We start from the raw sequence: 23,021 nt of genomic DNA on the forward strand, positions 1-23,021 counted from the left end.
ATTGAATCAAAATCGAAAGGATATTCGATAAACTTGAAGATTCACAAAAGAAATCGTTTATCCAGCAACAATTCCATTACTTTTGTATCCTTCATAACTCACCTCGCTTATCCAAAATTTCGACAAATTTTTTTATGAAACAGAGAGAACGATGAACAAGGAGAAGAAAATTATTTTTTGAATTTTTTGGTTAGTTACACTATATGATTGAATTCTTGACAATAATGTGGAATGGAATAGTGCAATTTATGAGATCTTAAATTTAATTTTCAGTTTTTCCCCCCTTAATTAGTGCAACAGATGGATACTATGAGATCTTAATTTGATTTTCAGCTTTTTTTTCTTAATAAATGCAACAGATTGATACATAATGTATCAACAATAATGTATCCGGATCCATAATTATGTATCTGAAATGTCTAAAAAATATGAGATTTGTGTAATTAGAAAAGTAATAGGGATAAAAGGTAATTAAGGTTTTACACTATGAAATTTATGTAAGTTATACAAAAAATAACCTTATAATATAATGGGAAAATTACTTATATACACACATTTACTTACCTTAATATCCATTTATCCTTACCTTTTTTTAAAATTTCAAAAATCCCTTATTCCCCCAATTCATAAAATCTTCCGGATACATAAATATTTCACTCTTATTTTCAGCCTATACCCACGTTTCTCACTCCCCATTTCACTCCTCCATTTTATTCCTTAATTCTCTCCACTTCTTTAGAAGTTACAAATTTCAAATTCATTTTGATTTTCAGAAGGTGTCTCTCTCAAGTTTATCAATTAATCTATTTTTGAATTTCAAATCTTTTCTATTTCCAATTAATGATTTCAAATTATTCAAGAGGTAGATTTCTTTCCATCACTTCAATTTTCGATTTCTTTTATTATAATTTTTTAATTTTTTCATCTTAAAAAATAAAAATAAAATTACATTCGCCCCCTGCCCTCATTGAAATCTTATTGAACCTTTGCAATTTTAGTTAATCATATGGTCGTTGAAAATTTTTCCTCAAAAATATTTATTTTCTTTTAATGTTTCTACTATTGAAAAACGTCCAAAAAAAGAAGAAAAAAGTTGGATCTGCCATTGCACGGCCATCACTATCAAAGATACAAATTTTTAATGTATCTCGTTTATTTTGAGTTTTAAATTAGTCTTTGTTAGTGTTATCATTGATCTGATATATCACTGCTACAATAACATTTGTTTTATGTAATGTATAATGTTCATATTTAAGGTATTGATACATAACTCTAATGTTGTTGAATCTTTGATTAGTGTTTATCATGTTCAATATAAATGTACTTGATACATAAACTTTGTGTTATTTATCACACACAAAAAAGAAGAAGCTATTTTGGAACAATTACATGTATAATGTATTTTTTTTAATTTTAAAATATAGTATTTCTCAAACAAAATAAGATACATAAATAATAATGTATCATACACTAATATTTTAGTTATGATACGTTAATTCAAATTATACTAAATGTATCTGATACATAACAATAACCAAACAATAATGTATCGATCTCAAACTTAAAATCTTATGGGCAACACTTTCTTATTTAATGTATCTAGTAAAAATACAACACTTATCAATTTAAATTGAAAGGATCTTCATGATCTAAAACAAAATAAGATACATAAATAATAATGTATCATGCACTAATTTTTTAGTTATGATACGTAAATTTGAATGTATAAATGTATCTGATACATAACAATTACCAAATATTAATGTATCGATCTCAAACCTAAAATCTTATGGGCAACGCTTTCTTATTTAATGTATCTAGTAAAATACAACACTTATCAATTTAAATTGAAAGGATCTTCATGATGTATCTTCTCAAAATTTTCGATAATTTTGAATCAAAATTGAAATAATCTTCAATGAACTAGGAGAATAATTTTGAAACTCAAAATTTTCAACAATTTTGAATCAACACAGAAAGGATCTTCAATGAACTGGAGAACAATTTTGAATCAAAATGAAAAGGATATTCGATGAACTTGAAGATTCACAAAAGAAATCGTTCGTCCAACAACAATTCCATCACTGTTGTATCCTTCATAACTCACCTCGCTTCCAAAATTTCGACAAAAAAAATTATGAAACAGAGAGAACAATGAACAAGAAGAAGAAATTTAATTTTTGAGTTTTTTGATTTGTTACACTATAGGATTTTGAATTATTGACAATAATTTGGAATGAAATAACGTAATTTATGGGATCTTAATTTGATTTTCAGCTTTTTCCCCACCTTAATTAGTGCAACAAATGGATACTATGAGTCATGAGATCTTAATTTGATTTTCCAGTTTTTTTTCCCCTTAATAAGTGCAACATATTGGTACATAATGTATCAATAATCATGTATCCGGATCCTTAATTATGTATCCGAAATACCTAAAAAATATGAGATTTATGTAATTACAAAAATAATAGGGATAGAAGGTAATATAGGTTTTACAGTATGGTATTTATGTAAGTTATACTAATATAATTGATAACAATCAACAATAACAAAATAACAATACATGCAAGACAATACATTAATCGCATACTCAAACTTGTCATTGATTCACTTATAATTATAACCCATTACACAAATTATTCTTTAATCTCAATTTTATCACTCAAATTAGAACTCAAACTTTTCCGGAAGAGGTAATAACAAATATTAGTTGAAATTGATAAATAATGAATATTTTTTTACAACTTAACCCAAATACTAATTTTTTTTCCAAGTTATATAACCAAACACCACTTTCCAATTTCCCCCCCAAATATTTATGGGATCAAACGAATTATTAGTACACCTAATCATTCAATTAAGCATAATCAATTGTGTCCTGGGCAGCAATAATAATTTTCATAAGATTTCGCCAAATGGGACAATTAACCTTGCCCATCATTTCTATTCTTACAAAAAAATACTCTATCCGTCTCATATTATTTATTTATTTTCTTTTTTATACATATATTTCTTGATAAATCATAAATAATAAAGGTATTTATAGTTTTATACTAATTTAGTCTATTTTAGTATATTTTATTTATATGTTTTATCCATCATACCAAAATTTAAATTAGAGGAATATTTTTGGAACTTTCCGATATTTATACTTTCAAAAAAAAAAATTAAGAGCAAAATAGGAAAAATTAATCAAGGAACAATAAATAAGTACTTTGGGACAAATGTTTTTACTACTTCTTCCGTCCTTTTGTTTTACTTGTCAAACCAATAAGGAACAATATTTTTTCACAATTTTATTATATCATTGTTTAAATATAATAAATTCAATAATTGAGAAATGACTATAATAAATAGCCTAATAAAAATAAAATAGGAGTAAACGAGAAATTATATCTTGATTTTAAAATGAACAAATAAAAATAGACGGAAGAATATGAAATGTCATCTTCTAAACGATTATATATTCATTCAAATTCATCTTGCACGTGCAAGAATCAAAGTCCAATTTCTCTTATTCAAGCTAGCTAGCTTCTTCCTCCAATTTCTCTTATTCATGATATTGTCAATAGTATATCTACTTATTCAATTTTATATTAATCATAAATATCAGCTAATTAACTACAAATTGAAAAAAACACGTTTATATATATAATGCAATAATCTTTACGTTAAACCACCAAGTGTTGTATGGCCTTCAACGAGCACTCCTCAGTATATCTATGCAAATTCCGTTTGTCCAATCTTTTTCAGGCACATAACATAAGAATCCATTTGTATTTCTTCATCAAAATGTTAATAAAAAATAAACAGATTCTCAAATTTTAACTTTTTGTATACATTCATTGAATATAAATAACTTTTTCTTGTACTACCTATTGTACCTAAGTATAATAATAGGATACCCGTTTTTCTTCATTTATGTAACTTCTAACCGTACCTCCATAACCCCGCCTTCAATTCTTTGACTAAGTGGTTACTACTGTATTTTTTTGAGTACTGCATAGCATTTTTTTTAGGGAAAAAGGACAAATATACCTTCGAACTATCGTAAATGGTATGTAGATACCCTCCGTCATACTTTTGGGACATTGGTGCCCCTGCCGTCTAAAATCTAGAGCATATATGCCCTTCACTCTAACGGAAGACTAAATAGGGACACGTGGCGCAATCTTATCCGTCGATAAATGTCGGATCGGTGGATAAGATTATGACACGTGTATGTCCGTTAGTATAAAGGATATATATGCTCTAGTTTTTGGACGACAGGGGGACCAATGTCCCAAAAGTATGACGAAGGGTATTTGCATATCATTTACGATAGTTCGGGGGTATATTTATCCCCTTGTTTTTATATATAACAGTAGCTCCAGTTATCGATGATCGCTTATGAATTTAAAGACATGTTGCTATATGATGAAATTGATAGACACACTAATTTTAGGAATCAATACTAATAGATCTTGATTCGTCTCAATATATGTGAATTGGGTAGGCGAGTAAAGAACAACATCACATCTCATAAAACTACTTCCTCTGTCCCTAATTACTTGTCCACTTCTCCTTTTTTAATTGTCCCTAATTACTTGTCCATTTTGAAAATCAAGAAAGGACAAAATATTTTTATCTATTATACCCTCAATTAATTTCTTTGAAAAAAGTAGAACTTCTTCAAATTCTTAAGTTTATAATTCATCAACTTCATAATTAATAGGGGTAAAATAGTAAATTCACTATGTCGATAATTATTTTCTTAATAGGTGTGTCAATTCAAAAGTAGACCAGCAATTAGGGACACATCGAATACTTATTAACCGATACCTCGAAAGGCATAAATGCGCTGTCCTTTTAGACCAAATATTGCAATTTCGATGGAACAAAATCCAAGCGTGTGGACATTTTCACTTATAATAATTATTACTCATATCACAATTTCAATATAGGTTAGGTTAGGTTAGTTTGGTAGATCTCTCAATTAAGTTTGTGCAGTAACATTTATAGATTGATAGCTTTGTTCTATACTCCATAAAAAATCATAGATATGCCTAACTTGATAATAGTTTGACGAAGATATTCATCATTTTATGTTCCATATAGTAAAATAAAATTAAGCGTGTTGGAATAAAAATACAACACATGAATTTGTATAATATATTTCAATGTACCACCAAAAGTTTTAAATTTGAGCTATATAATTACTATATCATAAATGGTTTGTAGTGGTAATTCATTTATGACATTAGTTAACTGTTGCTAAATATATATTTTTAGAGGCAATTAACACTCTTTGTAAATATACCTAAAGCTTATAGCGACATTGAATTCAACGGCAATTAACTAATGCAAGTAAAGATTTTAACAATCTTTGTTAATGTAGTTATTGCCGCTAAAAGCTCTTTTTGTTGTTGTGAATTAAGTATTACTAATTCAGCATTAATTTATGTGGCATCATTTCACCGGAGACGATTTTTAAGAAATAAAACAAGACTTTATTAGGATTACCAAATTGTCCTTATTAAACACTTTAATGCTTAATTTTAGTTGAGTTTTCTTCACAATAAAATGTTTAGTGGAATTCAATAGCAATAAAATGGGGATAGTGTTTACTTAAATTTAGACAAAAAATATATAAAACACCGAAAATAGGAAAAATCTTTTTAGCTAGAAAATTTGGCCAGAATGGTAAAATAACATATTTCACACTATTTTCTTTTACCTTTTAAAACATTTTTACCCTTTTAACTTTAATACCTTTTAATTTTAAAAAAATCAGTTTATTTTAAAATTTAAAAAAATATTATAGACTTTTTAATTTTCTGACCATTTAGCATTATCCCAAAAAAATATCAAAAAGCTCTCAATTTTCGAGGCTCTAATTAAAAACTTTGTGGTTAGGTAGGGAGGCACTTGATATTGGTCAATTAACAAGAAAACAAAACCCAATTCAAGAAAAATGAGCATGATGGAAAGTTGACAATACTGCTAATTTGCTACACCTTAATTATCAACTAAGAATAGTTTTAATTAATTTGTTCACTAAACATGGTGGACCCCTTAGCATATATTATGTTCACAAAAAGAGAAAAAGGTAGCACTAGACAATAATGGCAAAAGGATTCTTCACCGCAAAGTATAGAATAATTAATTGCACATCACAAACATACCAAACAATATTACATCCCTAAAGGCTTCGATATCTCATCCAACAATAAAGAGCACTCCTCTAAATATAAATCAAGATATTTCATAAAGGTAATAGACATTCCTAAAAATACGATTATTTTTTAACGAATCATGTGTCTTAAAATAATTATTAATATTAAAAATATGCTTAAACATATATTTTGAATTGATCTACGTATGAATGATTTAAATCCAAATTTATCTCACAAAATTCACGACTTGCCTTTCTACTCTCTCTATTGACATCTCAGAGTGTCGACTCCGTGCAAGCAACCTCGACAGAAAAGACAACGACAAAAGAAATCGTGTTCCACATTATTCTTTTAATCATCTCCCTTGAGATACAACAATAATGTGATATGGTATAAGTTAGGTATCAAATTTACCCCAAAAATGAAGGTCCATCAGATATGTCTAGACTTTGTGCTAAGAATATATTCATTGATGATTTAACTAGTTTGTTGTACATCAAATTTCCACTTGCTATATTTTTACACACTTTTACTCTCTAAAAGGGATTTTTTTAGGTGATTAAAACGTTGTTAAGAAAATAGAATAAGCAAACCAAAATTAGTTTTGAATTGGATGAATTTGATTAAATATGACCCATTGCTTAATCATCCAACTTGACCCATCCTATTTGACTCATTAATAAATTAGTTTTGACCTTACAAATTTACTCTAGCACACCCATTTTCATTATATCAAAAATAATTATTAGCGTAAATTAATTAATAATAATAACTTAATTGTCTTTAAAAATGTATTTTTAGTGACAATTAGCACTATTTGTTAATGTCCCTAAAGCCTTTAGCGATATTGAATTCAATGACGATTAACTAATGTCGACAAAGGAGGTAGCCCTCTTTGTTATTATGTATATTTATTGCTGCTCAAAAGTGTTTTTATTGTAGTTATTGTAACACCCTTGGGCCTTGGCATCATATATATGTTGCCAAAGTAGTACTATAAAATATGGCCAGCATCTTAAGTTATCAAGTTAAGTATTTTGTCCTGGAAAAATAATATCTCATTATATTAAACCAATTTATAGCAGCATGATATACATTGGGATTCTATTTTTTGGTCTTCAATAGTTGAAAATGAAAGGACATAACAAAGAAAACCCAGAAAAGGGAAAGCAATATAACTTTGTGAAGCTTCTGCCGAAGAGCAAAGTATCTGATTCTCTGAAGAAATATGGAGAGCTAAAATTAATTAATTGAATCGCCTTTGTCAAAAAATTATAGTTATATGCAAATAGCACGATAAAGATGATATATACTTTAAATATATACACAAACTATTAAACACCTTACTCGTGACATATATATATATATATATATATATATATATATATATGACTTAAAATTACTCTTTGTGTTAGGTTGGAATACCTAATATACAACGGCATTTCTTGAATTCTTATATAACTTTATTAAAATTTTTGACTCTACCAGTAAGTGTCATGTTAATTTCTTTGGCTTGCTTTCGTAATTTATTATAGTTCTTATTTTCCTCACCCTTTACTAATAACTTTTTGATTTGGTACTTTATTCATGTGGATACATTTCTAGAATCTAAAATATAAATTAAACAGGGATATGCAAAAAAAAGTTTGTCAAAGAAAGGTGCATATACATTAACACATGCAGATAAAAAAACAAATTGTGTTTATGACCCACTTTTCCACTTGCCATGTGACAAATTACATAGTACAAATGTACTGAACTCTATTTATTTTCTATATTTAATTAAAATATAAAAAAGTTAGGATTGTATGAATTGAAAGTAGCATCTGCATATAGTGGACTTGTCTTTTTAACAATCGGATAGAATGTCATTATTTGTCTCTCCACTATATATAATTCCCCACTACTCCTGCGCACGAAATTAGACTCTAATTTACTGGCTCGATTGAATTTAATAGCTTTGATTTAAAGTTTATATAACGAAAATTTTGACTTCGTCTTTGCTTTATTCTGCACTGAGGATATATATGCTTTGAATAGTCCTTGCCTTGCACATGTCATGAACAAACTTTACTCCAGCAAGTCTACAACGCCTATTGCTCTCAAAGCTGCTTGTTTTATTTCAACACTAATATCCTTTAATATGAACAAGAAAATAAAAGAAAAAATATTTAGAGAATTTGAGTTTGCCCTTTGTTTTTAAGAAAATAAAAGTTCAAAATGACAAAACGTCAAGACAAATTGTGTCATTGAAAACGCACTGAATGTTATTTCTGAAAAAATTATGCAAAATAGCAAACATTTAGTCTATATTAGGTACTATAGCTATGTTTAAGAAAATTGTAATTTGCGGCTGTGATTTCTCTAATTTTTGCTATTCGCCTGATTTGTATACGATTTATGAAAAATTCAAAATAAATTACCTTGTTTGTATATTGGCAAACGAAATGTAGAAACGGAGATCTGAAAATTTTCTAAATGTATAAATATAGACAAGCGAAATATACAAACCGCAACCTTCATAGCAAACAAAACTATAGCTATAAAGCACAATTATCGAAACTATAGTTGTAGAGCCTTATAATGTCTATTATGTTTGCTATTTCTAGAATTTTCTCACTATATCTCTCAAGTTCAACTCTCCCCTAATCTGGGCCTTAGCCCAAATCTCTTTAAAAGGCTTCGAGCTTATCGGGCTGGTTTTTGGCATAAGACTTGGCCAACCTATTTTCGCATTCTAATATGGATAAACTACTTTATTAGACATACATTACTATCATATATATTAATATTATCTCTACTTTCAAACAATTACATATAGTACCACTTTTAATATTTTATACCATATATTATTGAAGATACAATTTGATACTCACATCCCTTAAAATTAGGATTGATTACTTATCCTTACATTTAAACTACACAATTAACATTTTAATAACAATTAAATATATTTCTCTTTCAACATCTCCTCCAATCTCCAACCCTAATCTCCCCCCACCCACCTCCCACTTATTAACGAGTATCAACTGTCGCAAACAACCTGATTCAATGCAAATAATGTAATATCTTTAGAAAATTATATTTTATTGTATAGAGGATGCTACAATATAATGGCAATTAGTGTTATTTGCAAGTAGTTTGTTTGTGCCTTTTGCTGCCAAATTAGTCACAATTTTTTTCTAACAATTTCACTCTTTAGTTGACTCAAATTTCATCTCTGGCGATTTGAGGGCCTTCTTCTTCAAAATTTTATTAGTCAGAGGGACGAAAAAGTGAAATTTGCAATGGCTCTGTCGGAGGTCCGTCAGATCTAGGCAAAGTGAGCAACATTGACAAATCAAAAGGTGAGAGCAAACACCGCCGCTGTGAGATGTCCTGACCAGCTATGAACGTAAATAAGATGAAAGAATTACGCTAATCTTTAATTAATAGAACAAATACACCATTAAGTACATATCAAGTGCAACAATGCTGGATACACATTAAGTGTACATGTCTCTAATTAAGAGTTTGTGTATCTGAGTTAAGATTATATGTATTTATGAGAAAAAAGAATGAAGAATGAAGAATTTTTTTACTTTTGTTCTTGATTTAATGATATGACAGATACTGATCTACCGTCATGATTTGTTCCTAAATTCATGTGTTTCAGTTACATTTCATATTTAGAACACATAATTCTATGTATATGCATACTATGTATCCAATATACATGTTTTGAATATAGTGTATGAAATTGACACTTGATACATCAAATTAATACTAGATACATATAAAAGATACATGAAATTAAAATTAGATCATATAAATAGATACATGAAATTAATAGTAGATCATATAAATAGATACATGAAATTAATATTAGATCATATAAATAGATACATGAAATTAATACTAGACATATATAACAAATACATGAAATTAATACTAGATACTTCTATGATACATATGAATGTACTTGTATGATACTTATGTATCTAAGTATTTGGTTTGTTGTATACATCATATATTTAAAATAGATACATTAAATTAATGAATTTATTATTTTAAGAGTAATAAAATGAAATTAATCAAATCACATGATCAAGATATACATATTTTTGTCTTTTCTTAATAATATTAATGAATTTATTATTTCAAATAATAATGAAATGAAATTAATTAAATATAGATACTTCCTTGATTTCCGCCTTATATTAAGGGATTTGATTAATTTAAATTTTCAAAATTAATTGTCTATTCGGTAGATACATGTATCTCGCAGATTCAAACTCATGTATCCTATGCATGAAATATGGTAGATGAAGTAATATTTGAAACTATCGGGAATGTTAGTAATTAGGACATAAACTAGTGGGATTTATGTAGTTTGCCCTTCTAATATTCTACAAAATGTGCCTCGCTGAACATTAATTCGATTGCTAATGGAAAATATTAATGATCAACCGATTTGAAGGAAAATCATGCAATACAAATACAATGATGGGAAAATTACTTATATACACATATTTATTTATCTTAATATCCATTTATCCCTATCTTTTTTAAAAATTTCAAAAATCCTTAATTCCCCCAATATATAAAATCTTCCGGATACATAAATATTTCACTCCTATTTCAGTCTACACCCATGTTTTCGACTCCCCATTTCACTCCTCCATTTTATCCTTAAATTCTCTCCACTTCTTAGCAGTTAGAAATTTCAAATTCATTTTGATTTTCAGAAGGTGTGTCTCTCAAGTTTATCAATTAATCTATTTTTGAATTTCAAATCTTTTCTATTTCCAATTAATGATTTCAAATTATTCAAGAGGTAGATTTCTTTCCATCACTTCAATTTTCGATTTCTTTTATTATTATTTCTTAAATAAAAATAAAATTACCTCCTCCCCCTTCCCTCATTGAAATCTTATTAAACCTTTGCAATTTTAATTAATCATATTCTTTTAATGTTCCTACTATTGAAAAACGTCCATAAAAAATAGAAGAAAAAAGTTGGATCTGCCATTGCACGACCATGACTATCAAAGATACAGACTTTAATGTATCTCGTTTATTTTGAGTCTTAAATTAGTCTTTGTTAGTGTTATCATTGATCTGATACATCGCTGCTACAATAACCTTTGTTTTATGCAATGTATAATGTTCATATTTAAGGTATTGATACATAAATCTAATTGAATCTTTGATTAGTGGTTATCATGTTCAATATAAATGTACTTGATACATAAACTTTGTGTTATTTATCATACAAAAAAAAAAACTATTTTGGAACAATTACATGTATAATGAATTTTTTTTATTTTAAAATATAATATTTCTCAAACGAATTAAGATACATAAATAATAATGTATCATACACTAATTTTTTAGTTATGATACGTAAAATCAAATTATTACTAAATATATCTGATACATAACAATTATCAAACAATAATGTATCGATCTCAAACTTAAAATCTTATGGGCAACACTTTCTTATTTAATGTATCTAGTAAAAATACAACACTTATCAATTTAAATTGAAAGGATATTCACGATCTCAAATAAAATAAGATACATAAATAATAATGTATCATGCATTAATTTTTTAGTTATTATACGTAAGTTCGAATTTACACTAAATGTATATGATACATAACATAACTTTTGTATCCTTCATAACTCGCCTCGCTTATCCAAAATTTGACAAAAGGTTTTATGAAACAGAGAGAACGATGAACAAGAAGAAGAAATTTAATTTCTTAATTTTTTGATTTGTTACACTATAGGATTTTGAATTCTTGACAATAATTTGAAATGAAATAGCGTAATTTATGGGATCTTAATTTGATTTTCAGTTCGCCCCCCCCCCCCCCCCTTAATTAGTGCAATAGATGGATACTATGAGATTTTAATTTGATTTTTCAGTTTTTTTTTCCCTTAATAAGTGCAACAGAATGATACATAATGTATCAACAATAATATATTCGGATCCTTAATTATGTATTCAAAATGCCTAAAAAATATGGGATTTATGTAAGGGAAAATTGTATATAATGGCAAACTATTAATTCAAATTAAATGGTATAATTACACTTTGATTTAATCGTGTCCTGTAGCAAACTGTTTGTCAACGCTTCTCTCCCTCAAACTCTCGCTCGCCACTCTCCTCTCTCGCTCACTCCCTCTGTGCTAGCCTCTCTCGCTTTATACAACAGAATTGTATATATTGCGTTTCTGTTTGTATAAAGTGAGAGAAAATTGTATATATACATGCAAATACATATATATTCGTCCTATACACTTATAATTATACAATAAAAATATTCCCCTGCCCAGTTCTCTTTTGTCTTTCTCTCTTTCTCGTTTTATACAACAGAATTGTATAAATTGCGTTTCTGTTTGTATAAAACGCGAGAAAATTGTATATACACATGCGAATACATATATATATATTCGTCCTATACACTTATAATTATACAATAAAAATATTCCTCTACCCAGTTTTATGTTTGTATAATGTATATTTATGTTTGTATAAAGCGAAAGAGAGAGTGATTTTTGATATACAAATATTTTTGTCAATGATTAATACAAACGAGAGGCTAACAACAATTTATACAAATGGCTTGCCAGCGAAATTATACAAATCTGAAGAAGAACCAACGAATTATACAATTGCTTCTTTTTGTATATATGTATAGCGAAATAAATAGCTTTCAATTGTATATGTATAGCGAATTATACATATATATGTTTGCTATAGAGCGCAATTATGCAAACTTTGCTATAGGATACAAATATAATTTTTTTGTTTGCTATATGTGAAAGTTGCTCTTTATGTAATTACAGAATTAATAGGGATAGAAGGTACTTTAAATTTTACACTATGGTATTTATGTAAGTTATACTTGGACAACAAAGTTATGAGGTACAAAAGTATAAGTACCAAATGGTTAGTCAGCACATCATCTTGGCATTTTCTTATAACCTTCATGGGCTCTCATTTCTTGCTTTTCTTATTGGGTTTGGCAATCACTATCACATAAATTTGCCTTCATTTATAAGAATGGATGAACAAAAATTATTACAAGAACACACATACTATAAATTTAAACATGGATGAAATTTATGCATGCGTTACTATAATTTTTTTTTATAAATTATAGGAACCACATAATAGAAGTACTAAATAACATTCTATCTCTTCTAGTTTTTTATTTACCAAAAATCCCTTAAAAATGATGTTTGCGGGATACATAGCGTTGTGCACGTGATACATTAGGTTTGATACATTCCACATAGTGGGATACACAACGTTGTGCACGGGATACATTAGGTTTGATACATTTCACATAGCGGGATACATAGCGTTGTGCACGGGATACATTAGGTTTGATACATTTCACATAGCGGGATACATAACGTTGTGCACGGGATACATAGCGTTGTGCAAGAGATACATGCGGGATACATAGCGTTGTGCACGAGATACATAGCGTTTGATACATTCCACATAGCGGCATACATAGCGTTGTGCACGAATACATGCAGGATACATAGGTAAATAAGGGATTTTTGAAAATTTTGAAATAAGTAGGGATAAATGGATATTAAGGTAAGTAAAAGAGCGTAGTTAAGTAATTTGTCCAATTTTCTTTATTTTCACACGGTGTCCAGGAGTTCATATTGCAACCCCACAAAATCTGGATCGCGCACTGCAGGGCCCATTTAGGTGCATTTTTGAACCCGAGACATCTGGTTAAGGTGAAACACCACTGCACCACAACCCATGTTAGTATGGTTACTATACTTGAATGAAGAATAATTAACAAGTAAAATAGAAGATTTATATCAAAATTATTTCTCCTTAGAAGTTTATAGTCGATTAGTCTCTCCTCGGCTCTATTATATCGAAATTCTTAAAATGGTTAAGAAAACCTGAACATTTAGAATCCAGCTGAATTCATTTATTTTTCTTCATCTATTTTCTCTTTGTTCAATACATTGTCAAACAAACATACTCCTTCCATCTCTATTCGATACATTTTCATGAATTAAATTATTATATAACTTACGAGAATTTAACTTCATCTAAGTATTTAGATTTTTAATATCTTATGTGATAATATTCTATACAAAATTTCTTTTAAACAGTCACTTAACATTGTTGGTAGTCAAAATATAAGTAAAACTAAAACAAATTTATATCATCAAATTGGTTCCATGGTCTAGCGGTTAGGACATTGGACTCTGAATCCAGTAACCCGAGTTCAAGTCTCGGTGGAACCTATCATTTTTTTATATTTTCTAATCCCAAATTCACTAAAAATAAAAGGTTTTACTAGCTCCATTAAATATTTTTTCGATAAAATTAACCATACATATAGTTCGAAGAAATCAATCATAGTAAGTCTATGCACAAAAATAATTGATACATAATGAGTTTCCACCTATCCAACATATAGATGCATCTCATCATAATTACAGAGGCTCGCGATCTAACCAAAATAAAAAGCCCTCTCTAATTTATTTATTATTTCTGTTAGTTCTCAAGACACTCCCTGTTAGAATATTTGATTTTCATGTTTATTGATGCAAATTTCGTCAATATGAGTTTTTCTCAAAACTTAATCGAATTTTAACTTTTGAAAAAAGAAAACTAATCAATTGTAAAAATAAATAAAATATAATAATTTATAATAGTTCTTATCTATGACGTATAATAGATTCTCAAAGGAAAAGTACTACTTAAAGGAAACATGATTGATATCCACTCAAATGCGCGTTGATTTCGGCTATAATAATCAACTAGAAAATCATTATCAATAAGACTTATTTGTGTAGTGTATGATTCTTTGCTCTTTTAATTTTTATGTAAAGCCAAAAAATTATATTAATTACTTGCATTTACTCCTTGTATAAGATGATAGTGTGGTTGATTTATTCTTACTTTTCATTTGAGACACTTATTTTATGGAGAAGATGAGATTGCGCCTTCCTTGATCAATAATTTTTTGTTCGAATTCCAAGTATAGATTAATTCTTAGTAGTGAAAGTTTTCCTCTGAATCGGGTCTTACACGGCTCAAATTCGAATTAGTTGGACTCTAATTTTTTTTTTGTTGGGAAACTTACATAAATATACTATATTAAAAAAATATTTACCATTTATAGAAATAATATTTTTTTCCACTTGATCACTTTTAATACATTTCTAATACAATTTTAATACATATTACAAAGAACAATTTATTATTCACTTATAATACAAGTTTTATTGATGGATAATACATTTATCACACATTTTAATATGCTTATAATATAATGTGTCAATTTCTTTCAAATAAGCATAATATATTTAAAAAAAGACAGTTATAATACATATATATTGCATACATGATTCACTTGTAATACATATTGTAGATTTAACATAGTATTACCATGCATTGCTATAAATGGTAATAAATAAAAAAATATCGTTAAAATCAATAATTATTTATCAAAAGGTACACATCCAAATAATTTTTCCTTTTTTTAAAAAAAAAAAATCCAAAATATAATTGACATTTTCCTTCCCTCAGTGTTAAATTTGTGACACAATACTCTCTATAAATTATAATATTATTTATTCATTTAGACTAGTTTAAATTAAATGAACTAAAAGTAATTGGGTCTTTTTCTTGACTTGTCTGCCTACCTATTTGACAAAAACAATTCATTTTCCTAATTCTTTCTCATCCAAACAACAAATAAAACGTTTTGTTTTCTGTCCAAAATAATAACACGTTAATGATAATTTCTTTGAATATAAGTCTTGTAGAAATTGTATTGTATTGGAATCACCGCCGTGATTATACTCTTATATAATAAATTACTATAAGTTAAGGTACCAAATTACATGTGGCAGGACGTTATTTTTTCTAATAGTATTCTACCGCTATTAATGAAAATTTTGATTCTGATAATATATATATATTTTTTAAATGATGCGTAGTGAAAACATTCTTTATTTTCTTTTTATTTCTTTGTTTAAACGCGTGTGTCTATACAATAAGTGAACAATTTTCTATGATCCTCATCCATAGCCATTGGCCCCTCTTTAGTTTCTTGCCCTACCTAAAAGTACTGTTCATCTTTATCCGTATGGTATTGATTTGATATATCTTTTAATGGATAATAAAAAAACTGATAAGCTATGTATATTATTTTTAAATATAATAAATTTAATGTTTTGAATTTTTTTTATAGTTAATAATAAAAATAAATTAGTATTTAAGTAATAAAATATGAATATATATTTTAATATAGTGGATGAAGAAAGTATTATCTGGCTAATAATACACTTTTTATTAGAGAGAAAATATTTGCTTACAAAATTTGTTTTTTTTTTCAACAAAATAGATTGATTCCTAGAATTTTAAGTGCTAAAAAGAAACTGATGTTTTTACTAGTTTATTCTTAGTTAAACAATGTGTCAATTTCTTATATATTTTGAAAAGCAGTTATAATACATATATATTGCATATATAATTTACTTTTAATATATATTGCAGATTTAATATAGTATTACTATTCATTGCTATAAATGATAATAAATAAAAAGTATCACTAAAATCAATAATTATTTATTAAAATGTACCATCCAAGTATTTTTTTTATTTTTTATTTTTTAAAAAAAGGTCCAAAATCTAATTGACATTTTCCTTTTCTGAGTGTTAAATTTGAGATACAATACTCTCTATAAATTATAATATTATTTATTCATTTAGAGTAGTTTAAATTAAATGAACTAAAAGTAACTGGGTCTTTTTCTTGACTTGTCTGCCTACCTATTTGACAAGAACAATTCATTTTCTTAATTCTTTCTCATCCAAACAACAAATAAAACGTTTTGTTTTCTGTCCAAAATAATAACACGTTAATGATAATTTCTTGGAATAAGTCTTGTAGAAATTGTATTGTATATGAATCACCGCCGCATGATTATACTCTTATAAGTTACTCCGTCCCTAATTACTTGTCCACTTTTGAATTGATATACTTATTAAGAAAATAATGATTGAATATAGTGATTTTATCATTTTACCCCTATTAATTATGAAGTGAATGAATTAAAAACTTAAGAGTTTCAAAAATTCTACATTTTTTTAAAGTAATTAATTGAGGGTATAATAGATAAAAAAAAATTGTTCATTCTTGATTTGTCAAAATAGACAAGTAATTAAAGATAACTAAAAAAGAAAAAATGAACAAGTAATTAGAGATAGAGGGAGTATAAGTTAAGGTACCAAATCACATGTGGCAGGACGTGATTTTTTTTAATAGTATTCTACCGCTATTAATGAAAAATTTGATTCTGATTGATAATATGTTGTCTTTTTTAAATGATGCGTAGTGAAAACATTCTTTATTTTCTTTTTATTTCTTTATTTAATCGCGTGTGTCTGTACAATATGTGAACAATTTTCTATGATCCTCATCCATAGCCATTGGCTCCTCTTTAGTTTCTTGCCCTACCTAAAATTATTGTTCATCTTTATCCGTACGATATTGATTTGATATATTTTAATGGATAATAAATAAAATGATAAGGTATGTATATTATTTTCAAATATAATAAATTTAATATTTTGAATTTTTTTTATAGTTAATAATAAAAATAAATTAGTATTTAAGTAATAAAATATGAATATATATTTTAATATAGTGGATGAAGAAAGTAGTATCTGGCTAATAATACACTTTTTATTAGAGAGAAAATATTTGCTTACAAGATTTGTATTTTTTTTCAACAAAATAGATTGATTCCTAGAATTTTAAGTGCTAAAAAGAAACTGCTGTTTTTACTAGTTTATTCTTAGTTAAACAGTATCTTATCTCCCATCACAACTTATTTATCTTGAATTCGATATACAGTTATTTAAAATTATTTACTTATCATTTTAGAAATTTAAGATAAAATTGATTATGTTTTCATTACTTGTACTAGTAACTGTTCACTACAAACACCTTAAAGATAACACATAAAAGAGTAAATATGAGTATTTTAAAATATAAATAAGAGTAGAATAGTTTAATTTTTTTTATAATTAATTATTTCTTAAGTGATGGATAAAAGAGAATCACACCAAATCGCTTGAGACGGTGGGAGTTTTTTAGTTTCCTTTAACACAACAAATAGTTTCTTGTTCAAATAAAAATCTACCGATCTAATTAAATAAGGTTAAAATATTTATTTTAATTTATTTTTTTTATTACTTGAAACACCACTAATTTTAAATGAAAATAAGAAGGCAAAAACACCACCTAATATGAACATGATGGGTAGTGTGAATTGACATGTTTTTCAAATAAAACTGTGACTTAAAGGAGCTTTAAAATAGTCCACACGCATTTGACACCAACTTGTTGTTGGTAAACTGTTGTACTTCACAGTACTATAACTTCCTCTACAAGAATGTTCTCACCATTAGTTCCAACCTCTCTTTTTTTTTCTTCAGCCAAGTTCATGTCTCTCTCCTTTTAGATGATGGTGATTGTCGATACTGATTGATGATTAGTATGGTAATAATAATTAGCCGAGAAGATTGTAAATAATGGTTAATGAAGATGATAACGTCCAACTAAGTAGATTTAGGAAAGATATAGCAAAACTAAATAAAGAGTAGTACTCCATATAGGTAACACTAGTAATAATGGTGGTGATTATCGATACATGATTATTATGGGAGTAATCTGAAAATTATAAATGGTGATTAATATTGATGGTAAGTGGTAAAGGCCATTTTTTTGTAATTAGCTGAACTGATGAAATGAAAATGGATGGATTGTGATAAAACACCAATTTTGCGAATGAATTACATCTTAATAATAATTTAAATTTATAAATCGAGATCTAAATGATTACGATTAAACATAACCAAAAAAAAAAAAGGCAATTACATAGCTCTCAATATACATTTTCCCATAAACGGCTCTACCACCACACAAGAGATCAAGAAGATGTTTGTGAAAAAGCACGTCACAACACTGAAACTTTTAAGACAGCTTTGAATGATTTCTGCGTCAGCTCGTACCTTAATATTCTCAAACAGGATCTTACATCTTTTTTTCGGTGTGTGTTTGTTTTTTTCCTTTTTCCTATTACAAATTCTTTGTTTACTAAATTGCTTATCTTTTTGGAACTTTACTATTTGTTGCTTTCTGAAAAATATGTATACAGATACCTCAACAACCTTCATGGCCAAAAGCACTAAAGAAAAAAAATAATCCATCTTTATCTTCTTCTTTTTTTTCCGTAGCGAAAAATCTGACTAAGAGTGCTAAAACTTTTCAAGTAAATATAAGTTGTTTGACAACAAATAGTAGCAACTAAAGTTAAGAAATTTTTTTGAACTATATGCCTAATACTGTATAAAATTAAGTAGCAAGATCCAAATTCCAAATTTTGTTAGAAAAAGCAAGTAGAGAGGAAAAAAAGAAAAGAAAAGAAAAAGAGTAGTACTATTATTAATGATGAACATGTACTAATTGTTGGTGTAGGCCCACTGCACTGCAGACCCCATATGCCATATTCAAAACGTTGTGGTCACTTACTTCTCTTTGAAAATTATTTTTTCCCACTTTGCCACGACTACCAACTCTATCCTTCACATGTTTTTGTCATGATCAATAAATAACAACAATTACTCTACAACAAACATATAACCACACTTTACTCTATCCAAATAAAGGGGAGAAAATTCTTCCAACTGCTACCTTTTACACTGCAATTATATTTTTCCAGTACAATTCTTCAACTAACAAAGTCATATCATTTTCATGCATGTATCATCAACTAAGATCAATAAACCCCAAAACGATAAACTAGGATTCTCAAGAAGGAAGGGGAAAACATAGATTACATCAAGAATTCTTTCGCGCATCTTGGATCTTCGATGATATAAATGATGAACAGTATGCTAATGGTAGTTAAGCTTGTAATTAATTAACCTTAGCCTTGATTATGATAGAAAATGTGTACTACTATAGACAGTCACGGAAAATTTGCTACTACTTTGTCAATAGACAGTTATTTTCCACCTATCTTGAACTGATGTATACGAAATTTTCTGCAGAAAAGAAAATAAAAACTACGATATGGATTCTTCACTACATTTATATCCCTAACAACTGGAGTATATATATATATATATAAAAAAAAAAAAAACATGATACTGTTATTGCCCTACCGGTGAAAGTTGCCTTAACGAGTTTGATTCACTGGAAAATGCAGCCAGCAACTTTTCTTTAGTCAGCTGTTCAGATCCACTAGACTTGAGGACAAATGTGTGATACACAGTACCATTCCCCGCGGAAAGTTTTGATTCAACAACGTTGATTTGTGCCTCTTTGAAAATTTGGATGACTCGAGATAGTGGATGGGTTTCCAGTGAACAGCTCACCCTTACAATGACTTCATCATTGGCAGCTTCTATGTTGATATTGGGTCCTCGGATTTGAATCTCTGAACTCGGGCTGTCTTCTGAAGCGATTGCATCCCTTGAAGTGTTTCCTAATGTCAGCTCCCTCTCAGATTCCATATCTCTAAGTTTTTTCTGCAGCTCAGTTATGTAAGCAATGGCATCCCCTAAGAGGGAAGCTTTGTCCATCTTGGAGATATTCGGAACAACAGCTCGTAAGGCATAGAACCGCTGGTTCAATTTTTCCCTCCGCTGCCTCTCTGCCTCTACATGATTGAGAGGCTCTTCCCTTCCGTTGGCTGGCTTTCTTCCACGTTTTCGAGGCCTCTTTTCATCCACTGGGCCTGCACGGTCTTCCTTGCACGGAGCTTCAACATCTGAATGTTCAGACTCAACAGTGTGTGCTGGCGAAACAATGGGTCTCGAGGTTGCTCCGGTGAAATCAATTTGCATTCTAGCAGCTGGCTTTTGATGTTGGAAGTTGTTCAAGCGGAATTCTTCCCTTCCACCATTGATTAGGTTGTGTCCTGGGGTTGGAGGACCATAGAGCTCCACAGGTTTTCCCGGCTTCACATTACTGAATTGAGCCCAAGAAGTAGGATTTAAACCATTCCGTGCGTTCACAAATGGCATTCTGTTACCATTTTGGTAGGTGTCCCATGGCCTCTCCTCCGCTTTCCTAACAGCAAGTTTTTCCCTAAAGTGAGTACCCGAATTCAAATCATGCCCAAATAGCTTAGGATTTCCGTCTGTTCGTTCAGTAACAGCGCCTGAGTTGGAAAGGCGGGGATTGTTTCCCTCTTTTTTCTCAGGTACAATTGCTATACCTGCTGCTTGCTTATCCCTAACAAGTGACAAAAACGACGAGAAGCAAGATTTTATATTCTGTAATAGCTCCAAACTTTCCGGAATTGATCTCACTGACCCCAATTCCACAACTCCTACATCAGTTGGAATCAAAACAATAGTTTGCATACCAGCAGACTTAGCTAAGAAAGATCTAGCACAATACTCTAGATTAGATGTCAATGCATCTGATAACCACAAGTGCTTACCTGATCCAAAACACTTCCCCGGACCTCCCTCTCCTCGAGGGAACGAAAAATACATCGAGGCAAGGAAGAACATTTCAGTATCAGTAACTCTATCTAATCCAAAAGCATAGTTATCTTCATCTGTTCCACCAAATAACATATGCAACTTTTGAAGTACCCTCTTCCTCATCCTTTGTTGACCCTCATCGTCGAGGCGTAGATTGAAAATCCTTTTAACCTCACGCTCCTCTCCTTCCTTAGGCTCTCTGCAACACCCATCCCCCCACCCTAGCACCAATTCCCCTGACTTAGACCGCGAAATTTGCCAAAAGATGGCATAATTCCAGCTAAAGTTAGCGGCGTTTGGGCATTCCACGAGATCTGAAAGCTTATTCTGCAAATTCTGATCATTCCCTATTGCCATTAAAGAACATTCTGCTGAAACAGAGCCAGACATCAAATATTCAAAAGCTTCCTTTCCTAAAACAGCCGCCACCGTAGCTTTATCCTCACCACTCCACAACATATTCCCAGTAACCATATCTATCTACCTAGTAAAATAAAATCCCTTCAACTACAAAACACCCAAAAAAAGATTCCAAATTTTATATTCCTAAGATGAAACAAGAACTAAAAAGACAATTCTTTTTCTTTTTTTTCTCCAAAGCTTCAACCTTTAACACATTTTACAACACCAATTAACCAATCTAAAATAAACCCATCTTAACTTGATTCAAAACAATTGATCTTCTTCTTTTTATTGAAAACCCAATTGTCCATACCTCAAATTTCAGATCTCAAAAGCTTGAAAATCTAAAGGGTATCAGTAACTATTAGAAAATACCCAGAAAAGAAACAAACTTTGACATAAAAATGCATATATATGGACAAAAAAAGAAACAAAGATTGGTTAAAAGCAGCAAAAAAATACACACCAGTAACTCTGCACTGCAGTTGCAGTTAAGAAACAGAATCAAGCAAAACTTTTGAGCTCTGCAACAAAACTGATGTTTTCAATTGGGAGAATTATTATAGTTTTTCCTCAATAAAGAGAGATTTGTGGTTTTCTAAGGAAAAAAAATGAAAGATGATGTTTTCTCTATTTTGTTGCAAAGTAAAAGAGAGAGAAGCTAAGGAGAGGCAAAGTTTTTGGGTTTGTTCTAAATCCCAACTGTATGTATGTGATAGAGTTTAAATGTTTAAAAATAGTTAACCATGGTTGGGTTAGATACGAACATGTTTTTTCGTGATTGGGGAACAGTCGCCATTGAGTACTTTTATTTACGGTTAAGAAAATTTAGTTAAAATTTGACTAGAATGATATTTTAGTTATGTTATTTTATCTTTTTTAACTTTAACACATTTTTAGTAAAAAATGGA

At 29.0% G+C, this 23,021-nt stretch overlaps 1 protein-coding gene and 1 non-coding gene across 2 annotated transcripts; one reads left to right on the top strand and one right to left on the bottom strand.

The window, feature by feature from the left end:
* Positions 1-14,363: 14,363 nt before the first annotated feature.
* Positions 14,364-14,435, top strand: TRNAQ-CUG (transfer RNA glutamine (anticodon CUG)). The gene has a single exon. It is a non-coding gene; the product is annotated as a tRNA-Gln (tRNA).
* A 5,755-nt stretch (positions 14,436-20,190) lies between these two features.
* On the bottom strand, positions 20,191-22,775 carry LOC125815698 (transcription factor MTB1). The gene has a single exon (XM_049495236.1). The coding sequence runs from the start codon at positions 22,180-22,182 to the stop codon at positions 20,365-20,367; it is 1,818 nt and encodes a 605-aa protein (XP_049351193.1). The 5' UTR covers positions 22,183-22,775; the 3' UTR covers positions 20,191-20,364.
* Positions 22,776-23,021: the final 246 nt, after the last annotated feature.

This window comes from Solanum verrucosum, unplaced genomic scaffold, assembly GCF_900185275.1.
Source record: "Solanum verrucosum unplaced genomic scaffold, falcon-dt-bn FXZP01000261.1, whole genome shotgun sequence".
Classification (NCBI taxonomy): Eukaryota; Viridiplantae; Streptophyta; class Magnoliopsida; order Solanales; family Solanaceae; genus Solanum; species Solanum verrucosum.